This window comes from Phocoena sinus, chromosome 1 (genome assembly GCF_008692025.1).
Source record: "Phocoena sinus isolate mPhoSin1 chromosome 1, mPhoSin1.pri, whole genome shotgun sequence".
NCBI classification, from domain to species: domain Eukaryota; kingdom Metazoa; phylum Chordata; class Mammalia; order Artiodactyla; family Phocoenidae; genus Phocoena; species Phocoena sinus.
In genome coordinates, this window is record NC_045763.1 from 154999274 (window position 1) to 155023563 (window position 24290).

The window sequence follows — 24290 nt, forward strand, 5'->3', positions numbered from 1 at the left end:
AAACAATTCTTAAACAATACACAGAACACTGTGCAACATCCTGTGGCGACTTCCTCCAGCAAAATCTCGAGGCATTTCTTTAGCATTGTCTTTATCTTCCCATGGTGACTTATGAGGCATGCTTAAGAAAATTTTATATTAAAGGTCAGAGACTCCAAAAGATCCAGCCAAAATTTTGGGAAGTTTATAGTGTGATTAATTCCTGGAGTCCTTCATTTTCTAGCCCTTTAATTTGTGCAATCACATTGAGTGTTCAAAGTATACACTGCTTTTAAAAATCTTTCAAATACTCTGGGCACAGCCACAACTAGGAATTCATAAAAAGAACTGATTAACATTCCCCACCGAAAGGATCCTTGAAGGAAACTAAAAACAAAAAACATATTTTTGCTGAATCCAATTTGCTTACATTTCAACACACATAACTCCACTTAACTGGCCATCACAGCAAAAGCCACAACACACACCCACAGCAGCAGCAGCATGGAGCTGACCACACAACTCAACAGACAATGCAGACAAACTTGAGTATAAACCAAGATTTTTCTACCTCTTTTCATAACAGGTTAGTGCTGGCCCTCAGTGTTGGTGTACAGTTTTTATGGCATGGGAAAATAGGGATGTTTCTGCCCTATAAAAATAAATGTGTTGAAGGCTTTAGTTTGAGCTTACACAATGTTAGAAAGTTCCAAAGGCACTGGCACAATATCAAAAAAAGAAAAAAAAAAAAGAATCCCACAAACAAATATATCACTTATGCACATGGAAAGATGCTAAGAAAACACTGGTAGGGAAACTACTGGTTTCCTGGATGATTTATGCAATAGTTTTCAATACCTTCCTGAAAAATAAAGAATAAGAAAGGCATGCTAGTGGGTCTTTGGTGGGGCATATATTGTTGCCGACCCCCATTCATACTGAGTCTGGCTTTAAACTGTTCAATAAGTCATTTTCTCCCTGCAAAAGTAGAAAGAACAGAACCCTCATTGTTCTTAACCTTTTACGCCTTAGGAAGAGCTAAGGGAAAGAGTATAGAAATGCATGCACTATCTTTAATAAAGAAAGAGATACATAGAATAAAAATTAAAATATAAAGAACAGTTTCTTCATTTTATGTATCATAATACACATTTCTTTCCAAGCCTTAGTTTGATACATATAGATTTTCACGTGTGATATCTTATCTACTCCAGAAAGTGCTGGGACAGAAAGATAAGTAGGAAGCAGGAAATGCTGAATTTGAATAAAGGCAATAAATACCTTTGCTGTTACATCAAAGGATGCAAGGTGAAAGATGGGGCTTGAAACTGGGAATGTTTCCCAATTGGACTTAATGATTTGTAATTCCTTAAAAATTAAAACTTACCACATTCTGTGCAAAGTTTTCAAAAGATGTTCTGCGATCCATTGAGTATTCCGACTTACATGTGTGGGGTTGGGTGGGGCAAAGGAACAAAGAGAGAGAGAGAGAAGAAAGAAAGAAAGAAAGAGAGGAAGGAAGGAAGAAAGAAAGAAAGAAAGGAAGGAAGAACAAAAAGAAAGAATGAAAGAAATAAAGAGAGGAAGGAAGGAAGGAAGAAAGAAAGAAGAAAAGAACAAAAGAAATAATGAGAAGAAGGAAGGAAGGAAGGAAGAAAGAGAGAAAAAAAGAAAGAAAGAAAAACAGCAGAAAAAGACAGGATGATGAAATGATACAACACCAAATTCATGTTCTAAATCATAGGGATCAGGAAGACAGGAGAGTTGCCACAGAAGGCCTCTTGTCACAGGACGTGGGCTCTGTTTGCATTAGTGCTTTTACTTTTAACACCAAAACTCTTCTTGTGCAAACAAAATAGTGTGATTTCAAGCAAAATCAAATTACACTAAAATGAAGTAGATATGTTAAGGTTTTATGCCAACATTTTCAAAGCCTAAATGTTTGAAAATCTAGTGGCTTAACTTCAGAATTTCCTCATAATTTTCTACTGGTACTAAATTTCTGTTGATAACATCATTAATTCTGTAGAGCATTGCTGTCCAGTAGAACTTTCTGAAAGCATGGAAATTTCATTCTATACTAACTAATATTTCAGAAGTCTTTAGCTGTGGCCATTGAGTATTAGAAATTTGAGTAGAATTTTATGTAACCTTAACTAATTTAAATTTGAACAGCTCCATGTGGCTAGTGGTTGCTGTACTGGACAGTGCAACTACAGAGTATCTATTTCCCATTGCAAAGTCAATGGACTTTGAAAAATACCATTAGCTTAAATGATGATCATGAATTACACAAATTATAATTTCATCTCAGAATTTCAAGAAGCTATGGACTATTTTAACATTACAAAATAATGAATGATGTTGATGTTTACATCCAGATTTTCCATTCCCTGTTATACTGGTTATATAAGGTGTTATTTACAGTGAGACTTTGATTATAAACATTAATTGAACAATGTAGCCTATTGCAGCTCTTCAAAAATGTGCTTGGCTATCATCTTAGGTATGGAACCTCATCGTAGGGATACTAAGTGACTCAGAATAAATGCCAAATGAAAATATGTGAAAGCAAACATTACTGCATTTTGGCAACTATCATTGAAAACAATGAGTTACGGAGCATTTGGCCCAAAACATACATTCTAGCTTACTGGACAAGGAAAACCCTCTTTAAGTTTTTGATCTGATGACATTGTTCTTTTCCTTTCTTTATTGTAATTTTTTATTTCCTTAAACTGGCATACAGAAGACTAACATGAAACATGAAAACGGTGTCTAAACAACTTTGTAAAGCATGAACATCTGCAGAAACAAACAAACAAAGAAGAAAATAAGCAATCAACAAACAGAAACCCATATAACTTAAATGGCCCTTATAAAATGCAAAGGTTTGGGGGAGGGTCTTGGAGTATATTCACTTACCATTTGTCCAATACTGTGGGCCCAGCAGAGGTAACTACTCCAAATAACTACAACTGAGAACTAGGTCAAAAAAATTCACAAAGAACCAATACCTTTTTCTTTGCCTGTAGAAGCTCTTGATAGGCACTGGATCTTATAAAACGTGGGTATGAATCACTTTTCATCAGTTTGTAAATGTGCTCCTAAAAAGAAATAATGGTTGAGGTGCTTCCTTATTATTTCTCAGGAAAAATCAAGTACTGTGATAAGAATACAACATTTGGTTCAAAAACAAATCTGGAAGCAGCTAAAAATAATAATGATAATGCTGATGAGAATATTTTATATGCTTATAGAACATTTAGACTTTCAAATTTATTATTTTATTCAAGGATCAATGTTTAAACTGGTTTGGGAGCTATGGAGGAGGTAAACCACAACCAGTCCTTAAAAAAAAAAAAGGAATTTAGTTAGCAGATTGTCATGAAGTAATTTCAAATCAAGTTGTTGATTTACATAGATCATTTAAGAATATCAATAAATCTGCTGTCTCTTAAGATTACTCCAGGCCAAAAGACAATGATGTGAAGTCAAGATTCAATAATCATTCTAGAAGCCTTTGGCATTTATATGTAGTTGGAGGGTGCAGACTTCCCAAATGAATCATTTGTTTGGTGAAAACTGTCATCTACATCCACTTTAGGCCAGAGCACAAGTCCAAAAATAAATTTTGTGATATTTAATTGCTAAACCTCCCAATTTGTGTGCATGTTTTGACTTATTCATAGATAGATTAGGTAAATATCTGATAATCCTAATCAGTCTGCAATGTTCTGTTTTGATGATGAATATTGGTAGACAAAGAAGAAAAAAATGTATCCATCCAATTCAGTGTTGGCCCAATCTAGGGAGATTCTGCTTTGGCTTATTGCACTCTAGGGGAGCATAAATGCTCCTTGTTCATTCCAGTCTGTTAGACATGGAGTTTTGAACCACTTGAGAGTATCCAGAATGTCCCAGTCTCTTCTTGTTTGGAGAAAATATATATTTTAAGAAATGACTCAGTTTCCCTGGTCTTAAACACACCAGCGATAATTTGTAGTTACTGTGAATCCACTTAAAGACGTTCTGGATTAAGTCTCAATATCTAGTCTAAGGTTCATCTCCAAAAATATGGTACATTTGGAACTGCATCAGAATTTGTTGTTGGAAAAGTGAGGCAATGTCTTATTTAGAAGTCAGTCATTTTGGGATTCAGATGTTATGTTGCTCAAGATCTACCACTTATAAAATGTAAATTTTGACCACTTTATTCATTTCTCTGAGTCTAAATTTTCTAATCTATAAAATAGAGTTATTGTCAGGATTAGAGGAATGACAAATGTTTAGCAAAGTATAAGGGTATGCATAGTAAGTGCTCAAATATGCTTGAGTATATGTCAGGTACACTTCTAAGTGCTTGCCTATATTAGTTAATTATATCCTCACAAAACCTCAACAAGGTTGGTAACCATTTTTATATCTATTTTAAATATGAAGAAACTGAAGCATGAAGAAGTGAAGTACTTGCAATAGGTCACAGAGCAAAGCTCAGACTAAAACCCAGGCAATTTGGCTCCAGAATCTGCTTTCTTATTACATTGCATCTCTTCTTAAACAGCAGCAGGAATTTCTATTATTATATTTTTGAATATATGGTTTAAAAGCCTACAAAAAGCTGGAATTAAATATCTGAGGTTGATTGAAAAAAGAAGCCTACGGTCAGGTAGTAGTGTTTTCTATAGAAAATCATGCCTTTTCCTTTTATTGAAGACCCAATAAGCAAGAATATTCTTCAATGACAAAGATAACAAAGAAATGTTCTTTTTAATATTAAGATTTGGGGAAGGTAATTTCAAATATTTTACACGCTGTTGGCTCCAGAAAAATGCTTGAAAGTTTATCTTGAACTGCAAGAAAGAAAAACCAGCAGAGAAATAAGCAACAGAGCCAGAATTTTCATCCTGCTCTCTCTCATGTGTCTCCATAGAATGTAATTATTTCCACATAGAAGACCATAGCAGAGCCAGGGCGAATGAATGGGTTTTTGGTTGGCTGTTTCAACTTGTGTTAGTTTTCTGCACAGTGGCTCATTTCTTTTTAAACCAAAGCAAAGGATAAATATATTTTCTACCGAGAGTAAAAATAAGAAAGGAAATTTGTGTACCTTATTCTTCATCTTCTATATTTTGTTTTAGTAATGTAGTTATTTAAAAAACAAGATACTTCCTAGAGCTAACATTCTTCTCTAAAAGAGGTTTTAAGAAATTATGAAGCATGCATGTTCTGGTTTAAAAGCCAATTTCAACACATCATTAGGAAATAATATCCTCTCATTTCATGTTTATTTTTCCTATTGAGCACAATATTTTTTTAGAAAAAGTAGAAATTCAAATTGCTTCTCAGGAGGCAATTACACCCAGTTTGAGAAAAAAAGAAAAAACACATAAAAATTTGTCTTAGGATGTTAATATTAATATCAATTTCCTTTTCTCTTCTTTTTGAAGACTAAAAAAGTAACTTGAAAAAATAATAAATGCCTAAATTTACTATTTCATTTTATCATCAGAGACAAAAGTGGTTTGAGTTTTACATAACTTCAAGCTAATTTAGTTTAGTTCTGACTATCCATAATAATAAATTATTTAGGAATGTCAGAATCTTAGAATCTCCTCATTGGAAGACAAGTTAAAGAGTTCAAATACATGTTACTGAGGTGACAAAGTAGAAAATAAAGTAAAAAGTTTTCAAATAGTTAAAATATTTCCCTTCAAGAAATTTTCATGTAAAATCATTCAAATTTACAAAAATTCCCAGGCTTTAAAAACTCATTTTAAAGCATCTCTGTTCTCTTTTAGATCAATTAGTTATTTTACATACAGTTACCTAAATTGAAAATATTAGATATAGCCACCAATTACAATGAAAATAAAACAAAAGTATTCCAACTTTCAACTTCTCAGGAGAACATTTGTGACGCAATGTGAGGCCCATCCATGTACCAACCTGAGCATCTTCGAATGTGTATCGCCCGGGCTCCTTCACATTCTGTGTGGTTTTGTCATAGCTCTTAGAATCCAAGTTAATAGCACTGGGGGCTCCTGGAGCCAGAAATTCTTGCCATATTTCCTGAACTCGAGAGGGGACTTCTCTAATAGGCCTTTTCTTCAAGTCCTCCACTGCTAGCCAGAATCTATGCAAAATGTGACACCAAGCATTTACTCCAATGCCTCATAATCCGAAAATTCTTAAATTATTGACCTATCATTCAATTCACAATGAAGCATAATAATGAACTCATTTTCTCTGAAGGCTCAGAAACAGGCCTTTACCGATTTTTTTAATTAGTCGTATTCAAAGATATAACATTTAGGGAAAGGAAATCTTGAAAACTATCTCTTTTAGATGTTCTCTGTTAAAAACAGATCTGCCAGGGTCCTGATTCTGTACAACCTTAAATTTTACTGAAACAAAGGAGCACTGCTAAAGAACCATTTATTAGAAAGGAAGAGGAGTTTGAAGGGCATTAAGGTGAGTGACGCGGATCATCTGATTGGGGGGGATAAAGTATGCCACATACTCTATCTTTTGGATCTTTTGTCCATTTGAGCAATGAGGGTTAGTATGGAGAGGATTTTCTGCTCTACCAGGTAAGGGAATTACAGTGAAGCTTTACTGGAATTAAAAGAGGCCTGGACACAGATTAGAAAATGCCCTAGCTGGAGAAATCAGGGCAAGTAACTAATTTTAGGCGATTTAATTCAGGGAGTTATGAAATGACAGAAGCAGCAAGCTTTCACATGTAATTGTTCAAAAGGCTTAAATTTGCAGAGGCATTATGACAATTGAGAAGTTCTGGGAAAAAATAATACTGACTCACTGCTAAACATAAAAATATATTTGATATGCTTCTATATAGAATATAGTATATTCTGAAAGGAAAGAACACCAGAACATGTTTTGCTTGATAAAAGCAAATAGCAAAGTCTAATAAGAAGTCACATTCTATTAATGGGTTTCATTTTTTTAAATTTTGCTCTATAATATGTCTTTTTGGTTAGACCGAGAAATGATGACAAAATGAATATGTATATAACACATCATATAGTGTTTTTAAATTTAAAAAAGATACTTGAAAAAGGAAGTACTAGATCTATGTTATCCTCAACAGGGGCCAGATGTGATCATGAAATGGAAAAGATGACGACAGAGGTGAAGGTCACTATAGGCTACAGAGTCTTAAGAAAGGTAGAAGGGGATAAGCAGTACCTTCATAACTATTACGTTTTAACTTGCAGATTAATGAAAGTTCAAAAATAAGTAATAAAGTAGTTCAGCTACAATTAGAATATCAAATATTACTCAACCTAGTAATTTTCCAGTTTCTAGATACCATTTTCCTGTAGATAGATAACAGTAGATAATCCAACATGAACAATGCTTTAAACATAAAACTACCATGGGTTGCTTTCAGAAAGGAAAGGTCAAGACCATTTCCTTTTAAAATACAGATTCTGACACTGTGCAATCTAATAGAAAGGCTAGGTGCAATCTGAGGGAGCATAAGTGTTATAATTCATGCTCATTCAGGTTCATTTCAGCACTCTTTGAACACATAGATAAAAAGAATGTCTTTGTCCTTGAACTAGCAAAGATACACCACTCAAATGGCCATAATACAAGGAAGCACATGAGAGATTCTCAAGAAATAGCACAAACCAGATAGTCTGGGAATGCAGAGCAGGAAGGAGCCCCTCTGCTGGGGCAAGTACTGGGTTGGAAAAGGGAGTTCTAGGAAGGCTGTACAGATGCAGTGACATCTTAAATAGACTTGAAATTACGGGTGAAATATCAAAGGGTTGAGGAGGTAATACTAACAGCATCTATACTGACAAGTAAGTGCAGGCACTATTCTAAGTGATTTAGCTATATTAATTCATGCAATCCCTACAACTTTATAGAGTATGCGTTAATATTTCCCCCACTTTAGAGAAAACTGAAGATATGAAGGATAAGTCACTTATTTAAGTTATCCACTGTGAGTGCCACAGCTACGGTTTGCCCCCAGATCTGCAGCAGATGACATGCTCAAAACCACTCTCTTGAATGCCTCCTTAAAAGTATCACTGCATTTCTTATCCTCAGCATAGTCATTATAATAATTTAGTAGAATGTAAAGGGCACTGGCTATTTATTATAGCCCCTTATTATATGGTAGCTGGACTATGAGGAATTATCTTAATGTCTTTGAGCCTTGATTTTGTCATCAGTAAAATGGAATGCTAATGCCTATCTCACTGGGTTTCCATTAGATTAAATGAGATAAATTATGTAAAGGGCACTTTTGAAGTGCTTGACATATTTTTAGGCACTCATATAACATTCATATTATTACATTTACTTAGTACTTACTCTGCTTTACCTGAAAAAGGAATGAGCGAAAATACACCAAGCGAGAGCAGAAGTTATATTTGAGGTATAAGTACTTATCAATAAGCAGTTTTTCTTGACTATTGTTTCTGTCTCAATACTAGAAGAAAATGCTCATATGAGTGTCACACTTCCCTAAATAGCAGATGCTAAATAAGATGCATTGACTTATTTAGGTGTAATTAGCCCTGCTGGCTAACTTGACTATTTTGTCTCCCTCGGTCTGTGACACCAGATACCTAGGCAGAAGCAGGGGGTTCAGGTTGGGGAAGCAGTGGACAGTAGCTTGGTATTGGATTATAGAAAGCCTAGGATGCCAATTATTAGTAATCTGATTCTGAAAGATGCTTAAATTCTTCCAGTCATATTTTGCTTGCCTGTAAAATGGGGCAAGAATATTTACATTTCATTTCTGAAGTTATGATTAGATGAATGATAATCAGAAATAATAAATACAAAATACAGCATGGCATACTTATAAAAGTAGTGAATATGAAGCATATTATGGCATATAGAAGGTATTCAAGAATTATATCTGTATTTATCAATCCTTAGTATGGAAACATATAACAAGCTTATGGTATATACTCAAGAAATATATATGTGACTATATATGAAATATATTTCATTTTTAATTTTACTTTGTTTTTATTTCAACATAACATGCAGTAAAAAAAATTAACAGGATTTATTAGCATTTACAATGCTTACAAAGAAAAAGGACTCTAAAAGCAATTTAGTTCAGATTTAAGAAATTGCTCTAATTAAACACTTATAATAAATCTATTTCCAAATGATCAGTTTAGCCCAAAATTTAAGATAGCATTTGGTAGATATTTATGTCTGCTGTCTATGTGCAATATTTTTATATAACCTCTGATTCTTGGGATATCCAGCCCCTGTTTTCCTAACACAGCAGGAAAAGACATATACATGTGGCCATTTAAATTAAAGGAAGAAATGGAGTAAGGGAGATCCTAGACTGCAAAAATATATGCAAGCATTTACCTTTTCCAGAACTAAACACTTCTTCCATAAAAATATTAAATATCTAAGCCCTATAGAACTAGGGCCGGGACTACTTCAAATTAACTATTCTGTATTTTTAAAATTTAGGACAGAAAGCCTTTTGGATGATATTTATACATTTTCACACAATGAAATATGTAATATTTCTTATATGCAATTACTTATCAGGCAATCTAGTGTGGCATAGAATTACTGAGATAAGAAATAGTTAAGGCATGGATTAAGAAAACAGCAGTGATTCAATTTCATTCATGAAACAGAGTTTGCACACGCTATTCCTTTTGCCCCAAACTTCTTCCCTCTTCCTTTTTTGCCTGGTTATCTCCTTATCATCCAAGCCTAGAAGCTGTTTCCCTTAGGGTGCCTTTACTGATCTCCACCTCTGGGTTTGCCATTCCTCTGTATTTCTCTGATCTAATACCCATGATTTTGTGTTGTGATCTGTTTTCTTCTCTGTATTCACCACTAGGCTGTACTTTTATTAAGAGCAGGAAGGACGTTTATTTGATTAGGTGATACTGGTGGGGCACTGCTTATTTATTTCTTCATCATGAAGCCCATGATGTCAGCATTTTTTCAAAAACTTAGAGAATTAGAGGAAACTCCACCTCCCCATCCACTAAAAGGCTAAAAATAGACTTTATCTCTGCTTTATTTTTATTCATTCTTGTACTCAATAATTGATAATGTGACCTCAGGATAGAAAATATTATTTAGTAGGTCCAATAAAAATCCTTAGCAACTGAAGACCTTGTGAAAGCCCTGTCAAACAAGTGTTCTCATAAACTTGAAAGAGAATAGGAAGTTGCATCCCAACCATCCATGACAGGCATGCACATATAATTAAATTCCTCCAGACTCTGTCTGTGGTCAACTTGCTTAATCCATGGGACATCTGTCAAAACTTTATGTATTTCTGAATGGTTTGGTATTGGTATCTGTTAAATGTCCTGAAAAGAGTGTGACATTTCTGGAGCTGCTTAGTTCCAGTGAAAACAAATGAATGCTGATGCCTTTCTGTAAATGAATTTCCCAGGACTGCATAAGTCATGGGAGAGTAAATTAGGGTGTTAAGTTTCAAAAGAATAATGAATGAAAGAACTTGTAGAAAAACCATTTTATGTAGTGGAAAGTTATCACTCACTTCAGTGATCTTAGAGCCATTAAAATCTATTCCAATGTCTCACATTTAAAATTTCAATTTCCAGGTGCCTCAAGTCAGAAAAGTTTCAAAAATACGTAAGGATGCTGTTTACAACAGATGGGAAGGATGCGCACCCCTCCAGCAGGGCTCAGTGAGGTGCTGCTCTCAACTGCCCTGAGGCTGTATTTAAGTGTACAAAGTAAATGTACTCCATAGTCTTGTTTCAAGTTTTACAGAAGCACTCAATCTCTTTTTCTAGATCTTACTTGAGATGCAATATACAAAGACCAATATTGATAAATAGGTGATATTTTAATTAAACTGCATAAATATTATCAATGATTCCACACTTTGCCAAATACTAGTCTAAGTGTTATACTTCTTTATGCAGGCCATTTCAAATGCATCAGATTTACATAGGTAAAAGGTCAGGAGACAGTGTAAAATAAACCGTTATGAGGAAGTGATAATGTTGGACAAAGTGCTTTGCCTTCATTACCTTCTCTTCTTCCATCAGGAGGCAGAAATTCAATGGGCCCGTATCATCATCATGATGTTGGTGGGATAGTAACTGGTCTATCAAGTGCAAAATAACCAGACTCATCACAGGTAGGTCTCTCTTGCATATAGTATAAGAGTCAAACAACAGGGTTTACCTTAAGTTTTCTGAGCTGAATTCTGACTCTAGAAATTTAAGGAACTGTTCTCTCCCAACTGGATCTTTCAATGCTTCATCCATGCCAAAACCCCATCGTTTTACCCTCTGCTGGCTTGGTTCTTTGCTATAGGAGATAAAACAAAGCCAAATATATTCCTTTCATTACAAATTTTATCTTCTGCTATTATATTTCCCCTCAAAATCATGTATGATTTTAATTTCCCACCTTTAGCATATTTTTCAGAAAAAAAAATCTGATTGATGGATCTGCATGAAATTATCATGAGATGAAAGTTGGGCATTAATAATAAAGTTTAATGTTTATTAAGCATTAGATATAAAGAGATGGATTCTCTCTTTTAGATTTTTTCAGCAACTTTATGAGACAGATCCTATTATAATTCTTATTTTAGAAATGAAGAAATCGAGACAGAAAGAGGGTTATAACTTGACAATGTTGAACAGGTGATATTCCAGACATTCTGACCCCAGAGCTCAATTTCTTAACCACTACACAATGAAGTCTCATGGTGGCAGGTTGTATTGGAGGAAAATACATTGAGACTCAAAAGACTTAAATCCTGGTTTATGACTCTGCTGTTGATTAAATGTGTGACCTTGTCCTGGTTGAGTCACAACATTTTGGGGTTCCAACTTTCACATGTATAAAATCTAGAATTTAACGGATGAAGAGATCTGTACTTGTCAAGCATTTAAGAACCACTGGATGGAAGAGAAGGTCCATAAATGCATTCTAGAGGAGTGCTACAGAATACTAAATCCTCACTCTGTAAAGGGGTATGCAATGATCTTTTTATGACTCCATCAAGATTGATGATATAATTCTTCCCTTATATAGCTGATGAAAGAAACCAGGGAGTCTTAAACTGTGCTTTGGTTTTCTTAAGAAGTCAGTCTCTTGTCAGTTTCTCTTAGAGTGTTTACGGTAAATTCGTTTTGCTTTAAAATTGAATTTATAAAGGCATACTTGTATTGGGCTTAAGTAACTATGGATGTAGCATTCATTTTACTTGAATAGATGGGCTTTTGTGGCTATGCAGATTTTCAAGGAAGCTAAAAACAATGAGCTAAATTTTAAGAACTAAAGACCCTAACTCTGACTAGTCTTCCTTGAACCGCTTGCACCTCTAATTTTTTGTGCCATTCTTTCTGGAAATGCAAATCTAATATAAATGCAAATATCTAATGTTCAAAAACCATTTCCTTGAACAAGAGCTTTATATCATGGCTAATGTAGACACAGAGTAAAATTACTTTTACAATTAGTCAGCCATAAGATTCTTCCTATTTCAATCAAACCCTGAAATAAGTGAAATATTTGGAAGGAAGAGAAAATGTCACTTACCTTGCTTCAAGTTCCCAGAAGGTAGTGTCATCAGACAACCATGGGTTAGAAGGGTCAGGTGGCACAAGAAATGGGTCATATTCTACATACTGTTCCGTGTAACTTAGCAGACTCGAGAGAAAGAAACATTTTCATTTTCCTTAGTTTTCTGTCTGAGGTTTTATCTGATCTTTGTAAGGGACACAATACAAAAACATCTGGCCAAGGAATCCTTGCTTGCTTATAGAATGAAATCCAATAGCAGTTTTCATCTTTCAATAACTTTAATGCATCAACTTATTGTGCTTCTTGGAAGACAAATATGGCTAAGGATTCCATCTCTCCCCATGCCTAAGCAATATGAATTAATATCCCTCCATTAAAATGAGGCAAAATGGAAGAGGTCACTGTGTAAAAGGAGGTGCTAAAGGTCAGTTCCAATCCTTGGTCAACTAGCCCACCCACAGCACAACAGAGTTTAGCTCAACTTGGAGAAGGGGTTAAATGGAAATTTTTTGTCAAAAGTATTTACAGGAATTAGGTAAAGGGGGAATCACTGACAGCAAGTTTTTGAAAAAAAATCTGTATCTAAAAAAAACCTAAAGGGAAAAAGGAGAGGAAAAAAGTTGGAGAGGTAAGATCTGGCAATGCCCCAAAATGAAGAACGTGAATGCCTTAAAAACAGATTTAAATGAAAAATAGGAAAATATATAAAATCTGAGTTTCATTCAAATTCTGAAGTCATAAAATAACTGAGTAGTGTGAATGTTAAGATGAATTTACAAAGAGCTTCTAAGTTGCCAAAAGGTAACTTAATAAATTGAAAGTTTCATTTCTCCTAGCAGGAGTGAAAAGATTCAACTCCTTGGAATTATCTTCTGTATTTGATTCTGGTTGCACAAAGACTGGACCTCTAGAGACCTAAGATAATAATGATTATTCTGCCATTCGAAGTACAACAAAAGAGCTCTTTGAAAGTTTTCCATGTTCAAAAAGGAAAAGGAAAATAATATTTCTTATAGGGCTCCAATTATTTATAACTTCTCCTCCCACCAGTTCTCTTACCATATTGAGCACATTTAATTGTTATATGAAAAATTTTTTATTTATATGGGTGTCTTGCAATACTTACCTATCAGCAACTTTTGACATTTTTAACCGATGTCTATCTAACTGTATTTGCCAATACTTTATCTGAAAAAAGAGATAAAGAAGTAGTTACATTCGCACAATTTTCAGCTCTAAATTCTGATAGACTGAGCAATTCTAAACAAGAATATGTTCTCAACCAGTAAAATTTCAAAGTCTGTAGAAAAAAATCAGACATGAGGGCTTTAAAAGAGTTAACAAAAAATTAAACTCTGTTTGAATGTAAACATAACAAGTATTGCTTTGGAACAGCAGTGAATTTGAACATTCTGCCTGCTTTAACAAAATGTGACTTTATTTTAAAAGTGTTGTAGAAATTTTAGCATTTATCCAAATCAGAATCATTTCTCCCTCAAACATTAAATTCAGAAAATAAATGTGTTTATTATTCGTTACTATAATTTCAAAATAATCCCTACTTCCTAATACTAACCCAACAAAAGCATCAGTTATATTTGTTTTAAGAATAATTGTATCAACATTTCAGGACAAATTCTCACATGGACATAATAACACGTGGAAAATTTAAAACTCTCTGAATTACTTTTCCTTCATGGTGACTATAAATATAGTAGAAAAAGTATGTATTACACAATTGATAAACCATGTTACAATAAAATATTAGGGGAAAATAAGCAAAAGGAGAAAAAGTCCCATGACTTAACTAACCAAGATATTTAACTGTGATTTGATATGAGACCCTTGGTGTTCGCTTTGAAATATTACTTGGAGCCAACGCTATTGATCAATGTGTGAAACAAGAAACAATACATACCATGTTCGTCAGTGCTAATGAAGGAAAACTTCAAGAGGCTTATAGATATCAGTACTGCAGAAACAAGATTAAGCACTCTTTTGTGAAGATCATGCCACATGACTGGAGGTGGAAAACACATGACCTAATGTCACCAACCTCTTGTCTTCTCATTCTTTAAGACAGAGTTCTGGAGTATAAAATAACTCTTAATAATGGAGGCACCGATAAATCAGTGTGTGTAATTTTTAAAAATTGGTTAGAGGGAAAAGGATTTGGGGAATTAAAGAGTGAAGAGTTTTGAAAACTATCTCCATATACTGATACATTTTCAAGTGACTACGTATCTTAAAATCACCTTTTCACTACAAATCTATATGAAACAGTCAATCCTAAAAATCAGTTTTAAAAATACCTACTATTAACATCAACATCTGGTCTTCATACCTGCTACTCTGTAACCCATGTACCCTGTAAACCATTATTATAGGTTGACTCACCTGTTGTTGTAACTCATCTTCTGTTGGAGGTTTAGTTTCTGGTGTGGGTGTGTGGGTAGGACTGTGACTTCTAATATCATTTTGAAGACCATAGACAGACTATATTAAAATAAAAACAAAATATGTTAGGACAAAATACCATTTATAGTCACAGACTTTCTAAAAGGTAGTTTCGTGTTATATATCCAGTAAGGTAACTCAAAGCTTTGCTGCATATTGGATTAAGCTTCTTATCAAAATTCAAAAGGCACTGCTATCGTAAATGCTATCACAAATATGGATGTAAAATAGAAGCACAGCTTTTTGGAAAAAATACGTGGTTAGATTAACTGACAGAATAATTGATTATATGAAAAAAAACTAGCTTAGTGTGATAAAGTGTGGGGGTGGGCTGAGAGTACTAAGTTGGGGAATGACAACACAACACAACACAACATCTAATACATATTGATTTCAGAATAAAATAGAGGTGGATATAGAATAGAATAAAAATGTAATAAGCCAGCGTAAAAATAATCTGAGTTGTTTTACATGGGAAAGGAATGGAGTACTAAGGAGAGAAACTAAGTTAAGAATTCCATTGCTGATTTGGTCTCTGATGGTTATGATAAAGACACTCCAGGGTGCTCCTACTTTCCCATCTCAAAACTGGGTTATTTACCTTACAATACTGGCCTTGTCACTTGGTTCCACTGGATGCCATTTGCAAACATCAGTGACCCCTAAGGTTTTGCACATCTTTGAAATTCTTAATGTCCCAGTGTTTCTTTACTATTTTGTCAAAAGGTCAAACCCGCTATTTAGGAATGCTCTATTTTGAGAAAGACCCATAGTATATATAAATAAAGATCTGGGGACTTAAAGGGACAAAAATTCATTCCCAACTGAAGGTGAGACATCTCACATGTCAACTCAAGGAAGAGGCCAAATTAATTTTTGTTTAAATTCGAAGTATTATTACTTTAAAATAAAGAACTTAATGTAGCTACTGAGCACTTTTTCTTTGGACATGAGGATGAAGGATGAGGTCATGATAAAGTTTCATGAGCCCCACAGAATTAAAGTTACCAAATAGTGGAAAGAAACTGTTGAAATCAGCAGAGGGTAGATGCTTAACCAAGCCAATTTCCAGGCACATCACCAACCTTACCAGTAACTCTAAATTCAAATGTGTTTTGTTAACTGACCTGTTTTCACTTGGACTCCACCTCTTCTTAATGTTAACCTTTTGGCTCTATACCTGGGCCCCTTTTCCTTGTGACTCCCTGTTATTTGGCTCTTAGCCCATCTTTAACATATTTGACTTGGTTTTCAGACTATCTTTGGTAGGTCCTTCAATCTTCCCTCCTTTGCCATAGCCCCAGTCTACTGAAACTCAATTCTTGTTACTGGGCATACATTTCAACCCAAGGAGTAGCACATGTGCTGTGAATTAATTATTAACAAGACTGAACTAAATGGATTGGACTGTTTCTTTTTCTTTCCTTTTGGCATTTATTCAACGTTTATTGAACACCTACTATATGCTGGATATAATGCTAAGCATTAGGGATATAGAGATAAACAAAAATAGGTATGCTTCCTCTTTCATTGGAACTCACAACCTAAAGGTTACACAAGAATCACACAAATAAACATGATTAAAACTGTGATAAGTATCATGAAAGAAAAGAATGACAAAAGCATAGTGCCTAGAACAAAAGGAGACTTAATTTCCACTGAAGAAACAGAAAAGCCCTGCATGAACTACTGCTTCTTGCTTTTGAGTCTGATTAAATACCATAACCCTCTGAACTCTGAAATAACGGCTGAGGTGGCTATTTAAAAATTAGGCAAGTGGGGCTTCCCTGGTGGCGCAGTGGTTGAGAGTCCGCCTGCCGATGCAGGGGACGCGGGTTTGTGTCCTGGTCCAGGAGGATCCCACATGCCGCAGAGCGGCTGGGCCCGTGAGCCATGGCCGCTGAGCCTGTGCGTCCGGAGCCTGTGCTCCGCAATGGGAGAGGCCACAGCAGTGAGAGGCCCATATACCGCAAACAAACAAACAAACAAACAAAATTAGGCAAGTGAAAGATCACTAATAATGAAACAATCATACTTTCCAATGTCTGCTATTTTTTCAGTTGTCTCATGCTAATTTTTGATAAAGAAAATAAAAAAGATTCTAAGGTGTGAACTTTCCATTCTTGCTTACATTGGTTTAATTACTTAAAGTTCTTTAATAAGAATCTCTAGTTCATGTAAAAAAATGTTTTTAAGACAAGATAGCTGACAGTTCTAACAGTAAGTTTTTTGGTTAAGATTTAAAATAATTTAAAAGATTTCTAGGGCTTCCCTGGTGGCGCAGTGGTTGAGAGTCCGCCTGCCAATGCAGGGGACACGGGTTCATGCCCCAGTCCGGGAAGATCCCACATGCCACGGAGCGGCTAGGCCCGTGAGCCATGACCGCTGAGCCTGCGCGTCCGGAGCCTGTGCTCCGCAACAGGAGAGGCCAAGATTTATAGAAAAATTCTAGAAAATTTCTAGAAAAACACACAATTTATGGTGTCATAGAAGTAAAATGATCCATAAATTATCTTCTAGCTCTACATTTCTAAGATTATTTCAATATGCATGCATTTCATGTCGTCTTCATGAAGTTCTATATAAGACCCAAGCCATTGGGCAGTGTTGTTTAAAGTAGTCTTCCAGCAGCCTGGCCACTGGCTCTGAGGTTACTGGGAAGTTTCCTTTTTAGCCTTACATGTAAGTAAACATCATGAATTCTCCCTTTCAAGATTCAGGGACCAGTGATAGCTGGACCCAGATAGCTTCATTTTCTGGGGATCAGTGATAGCTTTTAACTTTGATTCTTGGCTAGAGTGAAAATAGCCATGAATAATGCAATTTTATGTTCAGGGCTTAATTTACGGGTAAAGGAGGTAAGAAAATTGATCCTATTTTGGCTGACAAGTCATGAGGATCATTTACAATGTAAAAGGATTTGCATTTTTTAGAAAAATTAAATGTATTAGAAATCTTGGCACAGGGTGGGTAAGGCTAGAGAGAAAGATAAATAAAATTTTCTCAGTGTCTTAATATTTGCAGATGCGGGGAAATCAAATTAACTAATTGGGATCCATTTTGAATTTTAATAGCAAAGATAATTACTAAACCAAGATGCTTTGACTTGATTAACACAGCTTTTATTCCCCAGGGTGCCTGGATGAGCACTTTTCATATGTAGTATCATCCAAATGAATACTGAATAGGTTATTCATTGAATGAAACAGATTTGACTTTCTACTTAAATCTGTTCATATGTGATTTCACTTTACATTTCAGAAGAGATCTAAGAAAATTCTCTCCAACTTTTTTTTTTTTTTGTCAAGGGGAGGGGATTTTAAAATAAGAACTAAAGTGTGCAGGAAGCTTCTATGCCTTTCTATGTGGAGTGGAATTTCTGGGATTTTTCTAACTGGTGATGAGGGAGGGAATATTTCTCTTTCCTTTGGATTCTCAGCTCAACTGGAGAATGATTGTGACCATGTCTGATGCCATGTGGAGGAAGCCAGTGCAGACGGAGGGCAGAGAAAGGAGACTAGAGAAGAATGAGAGAGAGAGCTCTGCCTGTGTCTGAGTCCCTGCGTCCAGTAATATCCAGGGCTAACTGCCCTGGCCTACTCCCAAGGTTTTAGACTATTCCACTCTTTTATCTATTTTGAGCAGAGTTTCTCTTGCCTGCAAGTTTATTGTACTTCTTACTTAAAACACTTTTGTGCTGCTCTAAGATATGAATAATTTATCCCATTTTATAACACATTAAAATTTAAATTTCCACATTTTGCATATGGAAGTAAAGAAATACCAATATTTTCATGTATAAACACTGCAAACTAATGCTTCCCAAATTTTCAAAAAGAATGATGCAATGTGATGCACTGGTAAGATATCATCACTGAGTATAGTGCTAAAGGGAGAGTGTAAACAATTACTTTATTAATCTTTAAGTTCTATCTCATCAATCCATATACTTTTTCTTCTGAATCAGAGCATAGCTCACTTGGTGTCTGTTGGGGGAAACTTGACACAACGTAATGTATTCCGAACTCTTCAAAATTCATAAGTGGAGAGAAGTGGCTTAATGTACTTTGGGAGAGCTGATAGATTTTTGAATTTGGTTCCACAAAGCTCGTCCCGGTACACTCAGGCCATGCTGTGAGCAGAGGATGAGAGGAACTGAGTAGGGCTGATCATAAGAGAGAGGGGCCAATAGGCTTGCTTTGGTCTGGCTTTGCCTCTTTTTCTCAGAGATATGCTAGGGGCAAAAGCTTTTGAGCACCTCATCTGAATGGATTTTATGGCACTTTTCCTGTGGCTTCTTTATCCTAACATCAAGATAAACTGTCTTACAAGAAAGAAAAGGTACTTGGACGGTACTGGGGCCTTTGAACGTAATGCTATGTTTATAGGGATGGAAGAAGAAGACATTAAGAAATAAGACTACAAAAAAAATGTTTAGTACCTGCTGCTGGGACACATATCCTGGAAAATGCTGCATAAGTAAAAAGCTACGGAAGAGAAGGTCTTGAAGTTTGTGGGATGTTTTGATCTAGTGGCACTGACCTTCGGCTGTGTCCTCAGAGTGATTGCTATAGGCCAGACATTCTTATGTGCATCAACCATTTTTTAATGGAATAAATAAAAATGTCTTCTACCTGTATGTGTTACTTTAAAAAAATGTAGATACTTCTGCTATGTGTTTTCAAGCAATTATATTCAATGTCACTGAATTCAGAACAGCATTTTGTTTTTGTTACATACTTCCTCACATAAGAGATCCTGAACCTATAACCACTATTCTATAGTTGTGTCACTATAAATTAAATTCTGATGTTAAAACATGGTCCTCATACGATATCTATAATTAAACATCTTTATGATGATGTCTTTTTTTCTTCATGTTTTTCTCTAACAAGGCCCTTCTCTCATGAGTACCACTTTTTCTCAGATAATCTCTACCTACTTTTCCTCATTTCCTGGGCTCCAAAAGAGATACATTTTTCTGTTAATTGCTCTTCTCTCAGCATCCTTTTCCTTCAACAGCCACCCCCCCACACACACACTTTGGGACCTTGACACACTTGAGAATCAGGACGGGGGCTATTTCCTGGGGACAGAGGAACTGACAGAAGTCCAGGGCTTGAACTTCCAGATTTTCTTCCAGTCAAGAAACAAGGAAGAGCAGGGAAGATACTAGAAGGCACTCATGAAATGGAATAAAAGGGTCTCTTTGTGTGTTTGACATCCTCTAAACAGTCCAACACATTACCAAGATCAGCCCAACAAATGTCAATTTTACCTTTCGTGTTTTGTGTGGATTTCTCATTCTGGATGACTTCTTAATGTCCACTTCAGTGGTATTTACGCATCCAGGCTGGAAATGGAAAACAGAAAGACAAAGGAATCTTTGGGTGTAAAGTTTTTGATCAGTGCACTCACTCTCCAGAACCTGAGCAAATGCTGTGATGACACAAGTCCCTGGCCGCCCTTTTCAAATGGCCACAGCCACTTCTCTCAGCAGTAGCCAGTGATGAAATGCTTTGCACTCTTTTACTCCTCAAGTTTAAAAGCCTTCAGATACCATTCTAGAATAACTCCCAGAGAAACAGGAAAAAGAAATACAAGAGATTTGCATGTGAAAGTGGGTGTTAGTATTATTAGTAGCTGCTAACCCAACAGATTTAGAGCAAGGGTGTCCAGAGACTAAATGGGGTGATACCCCCAGCTGATACCTGCATTCAACATCACTCAGAGTGTACCCTCTCTGATGACAAAGACACTGATGGTTGCTTGCTTCTCCTAAGTTAGAAATCCAATGGCATTCAGTTGAACCAGCTCATATCCCAGGGTAATTTTTCTACAATGATTCATGAAATCCAGTGGCTTGGAATATTTGTTTTCTATTGACAGAATGTGCAATGGAGTTAATGGTTAAAATGAGGAAGATGAAGAAAGCAACTGGGAATGAATATACCATGCTTCTCAGGAATTCCTGACTCTCTTTTTTGTTTCCCACAGGCAGGTGAACCCCTTTAAAACAGGGTGGATTGGAGGAAAAGGGTGGACAGCCTGCTCCTTGTTTTTTGACAACCACAGAAGTGTCATTTTGCCAGATTTATCATTCTGTTGCAAAGAAACAAAGAGCTGTAAAGCTTCTTTTTTATTTGGAGAAGAAGAGAGGAAGAGGGAGGGAGGAAGAAAAGAGAAAGAGAGAGAAAAAGGAAGAGGGAGGAGGAGAAAGGGAAGAGGAATAGAAAGAGAGAGGAGGTAGGGGAGAGAAAATATGAATCAGGAAACAGAAGAAAGGAGACTTAAAAATACTTGGGATCTTAAATCTAGAAAGGTCCTCAGACATCACTTATCCTTTAGAAGTGATTGGAAGTTATCAGTTACATGGTTGTGTTTCCTTTACTTTCAAGTTTTGATACAGGATGTAGGGATCTCCAGTACTAGTAAAACTTATTACATTGCACATCTCTGCTCAATTTCTCTATTTTCCCCCCACAGATTGAAAGATCATTAGAACATCAGTTATCCTTGAAAGTGACTCCAGAGAAAATATGAACGTGGAAACAACTCTTTTGAGGAGTTGGGATGGGGTGGTGGGAAAGGCAAAAGGCAGCACTGATGTGATTAGGGAAATAAGAAGTTCTCCACAAGCGCTGGTAAGCAATAGGGATTAGCTCTTTGTATAATGAGGACATAGGACATTTTCCTTAAAAAACCCTCCCCTGATAGTACAACTATTGTGACAAAACTCCACCATAATGTTGTAAGTGATAAAGAAGTAAATCATTTTTTTCTTTGTAGGTTATATGTGAAATATATAGATATACTGTAATACTCTGCCCTATAAACATTAAATAAACTATAAACTTGGTTTGCATATCTATTTAAGAATAGAAATAGCTGGTTTAGCACCGTGGTCTGCTTGCAAGTGTAGGAGGAAGGAAGAGCACCCTCCTGGGTGAGACTTATTACTAACTGACACTGAGCAATTCACTTAAACTTTATCAGCATGAGGCTGATGAATATACGATATTCTGATTTAATTTTCTGTGGCTGGTCTAGGCATAAGTATGTTTTAGCCTCCCCACCAATTACTCCCCACCTGGTGATTTTAATATGCAGCCAGGAGTCATAACCATTGATCTAGAAGTAACAAAGATAATGTTTTAAAACATGAACAATATGTGTTCATTTCCTATTCAATTTCCATTTCCTTGCAGCCTTCCACCCCTAAGCTCATTAGGGAAGTGTAGGCAGTGAAATTCTTTAAGCTCTCATCGATATATCAAGAGCCAAGCATGGCAAGATAGATCATAGGAGATTTTCTTCTATACGTTAAGGAGTGGGATAAATGTGGATATGATATACAGGAAAAGGAAAGCATGTCCCTCTCTGACCAGGGGAAAAAGAAAAATAAAGGTAAGAGGCAGCACTCAACAGGTGTCCTCGTTTTCCTCCTCTAGAGAAGAAACCCCAGGGGGAAAGAAAAGAGTGATAGAAATGGTCAGACAATTATGAGGGAGCCTGTAATGTGTGGGTGGTATAGCTAGTCCCATTTATATACCTAGAAGAATCACCAGATGCCATCACAGCCAACATGAATCTTTACAATTGGAGTTGGCAAGAGAGATGAGCCTGAAATAGTGTTTCCCGAGGCTTGTATACAGCAAGCAAGAGACCCAGAGTTTGTTGCATGCCTCAGTAGTAAAGGAGGCAGAAGTTCTGACAAGATTAACAGATGGATGGGAGCCTAAGGTTGAGACCAAGGCCGAGGTGTGCAGGGGTTTTACACTGGGAGCAAATGCCTGGAACACAAACTCCAGCAGTGAGTGCCCAGACATGAGATGGTACCCCCATGATAGCAGTCCTAGGAATAGACTCCACTGACCTAGCTAAAGCAGAAATCAGAAAGAAGCCAGAAGATCATATAAAAATAAAATATTTGTACCCCAAACTGCTATCAAAAACAACCTTGCATAGCAGCAGGGAGAGGTAGAAAAAAAATTGAAAGTGTGATCACTTATCCAAAAGTTTCCTAGCAGATGATTTAAATGATTGTATCATGCAGAGCACACACGTTGAAAACTATCTTTCAAATGGGTTTCTGAGAAAAATTGGCCAATTATAAAAAATACAGAAAATATATTTTCTTTATGCACATGAGAAGTCTGAACTAATAGAACTTGAAAACTCCTTCTGTTATAAGCTAGAATTCTAAATCAATCATACTTCATACCAAGTCATACTGTATGGGTATTGACAAATGGCCCCAGAAATTGTGTCAACCACTGAAGGCATGAAGAGGAAAGATTTTTTTCCCCTTGCATAAGAATGTATCTGACTGCAGTCTCAAAAAGAATTAGAATTTTCATTTTCAGAGTTAAAAGAGTATGGCCTTTCAAATTTAGTTAATGAGCCATTAGCAGACATCTAAAATTCTATTTGAACCAATTCTTAACACCATTAATCAGCAAATTAATAAGAAGGCATTGATCCTAAAAGTAAACATTATTAGAAGACTGAACCCTGAGGTAATGTCCCATAACTCTGCTCCCATTCCAGGCTAATGAAATATGCCAGTTCAAAATTTTTTGCTAATGGCAAAATGGTTAAAATAATAAACTGGACCTGGGATGCATGTCTCAGTGACCTTCCAACTTCCTTTCATTTCTAAAGAGCCTCTTAGGACAGCTAATGCTTAGACAGATCTCTGGTACCTAAGTTAAATAGGGGATTCTTGAATATTAAAAAAGCTTAGATGGCCAAAGTCATCTAGTATATTTCTGAATAATTAAGGTCATGACCTAGTGTTGATACTTGCAAAATAACTGCTTTCAGACATCAGGCACTGTGGTGAATGAATTACAGCAATACATTTTTGGGGGAATTTTAAAATAATTTTAAGAAAATTTATTTCTGTATCTAATTGTCAGATCTAGTGATAAATGGTAAGATATAAAAATGAAGGTATGAGGCTTCCCTGCTGGCGCAGTGGTTGGGAGTCTGCCTGCCGATGCAGGGGACACGGGTTCGTGCCCCGGCCCGGGAAGATCCCACATGCCATGGAGCGGCTGGGCCCATGAGCCATGGCCACTGAGCCTGCACGTCCGGAGCCTGTGCTCCGCAACGGGAGAGGCCACAACAGTGAGAGGCCCGCGTACAGCAAAAAAAAAACTAAAAATAAAAAAAAAGGAAGGTATGACCATACCTCAATATTCTGTTAATATAATAAGGATGCCAGACAGATGAATCATTGCAATGTAGGAGCATAAGGACTGGACAGAAGTTGGCAGAGGGCATTACACAACAAC

At 36.0% G+C, this 24290-nt stretch overlaps 1 protein-coding gene across 9 annotated transcripts in view; it reads right to left on the bottom strand.

Moving 5' to 3' along the window:
• The window catches only part of RGS7 (regulator of G protein signaling 7), a 631374-nt gene that overhangs the window by 16877 nt on the left and 590207 nt on the right, over positions 1-24290 (bottom strand). For 5 of the 9 annotated variants that reach the window (XM_032623442.1, XM_032623472.1, XM_032623490.1 and 2 more), the window contains 8 exons: positions 20270-20344; positions 14932-15030; positions 13661-13722; positions 12550-12660; positions 11182-11307; positions 5929-6115; positions 2997-3086; positions 1367-1420 (listed from right to left, as the gene is read on the bottom strand). In XM_032623442.1, the coding sequence (XP_032479333.1) occupies positions 1367-1420; positions 2997-3086; positions 5929-6115; positions 11182-11307; positions 12550-12660; positions 13661-13722; positions 14932-15030; positions 20270-20344 (804 nt within the window). Of the gene's footprint in view, positions 1-550; positions 1421-2160; positions 2785-2996; positions 3087-5928; positions 6116-11181; positions 11308-12549; positions 12661-13660; positions 13723-14931; positions 15031-20269; positions 20345-24290 lie in introns of those variants that run through there. The other 4 variants (XM_032623464.1, XM_032623456.1, XR_004348551.1 and 1 more) reach the window with 3 other exon arrangements.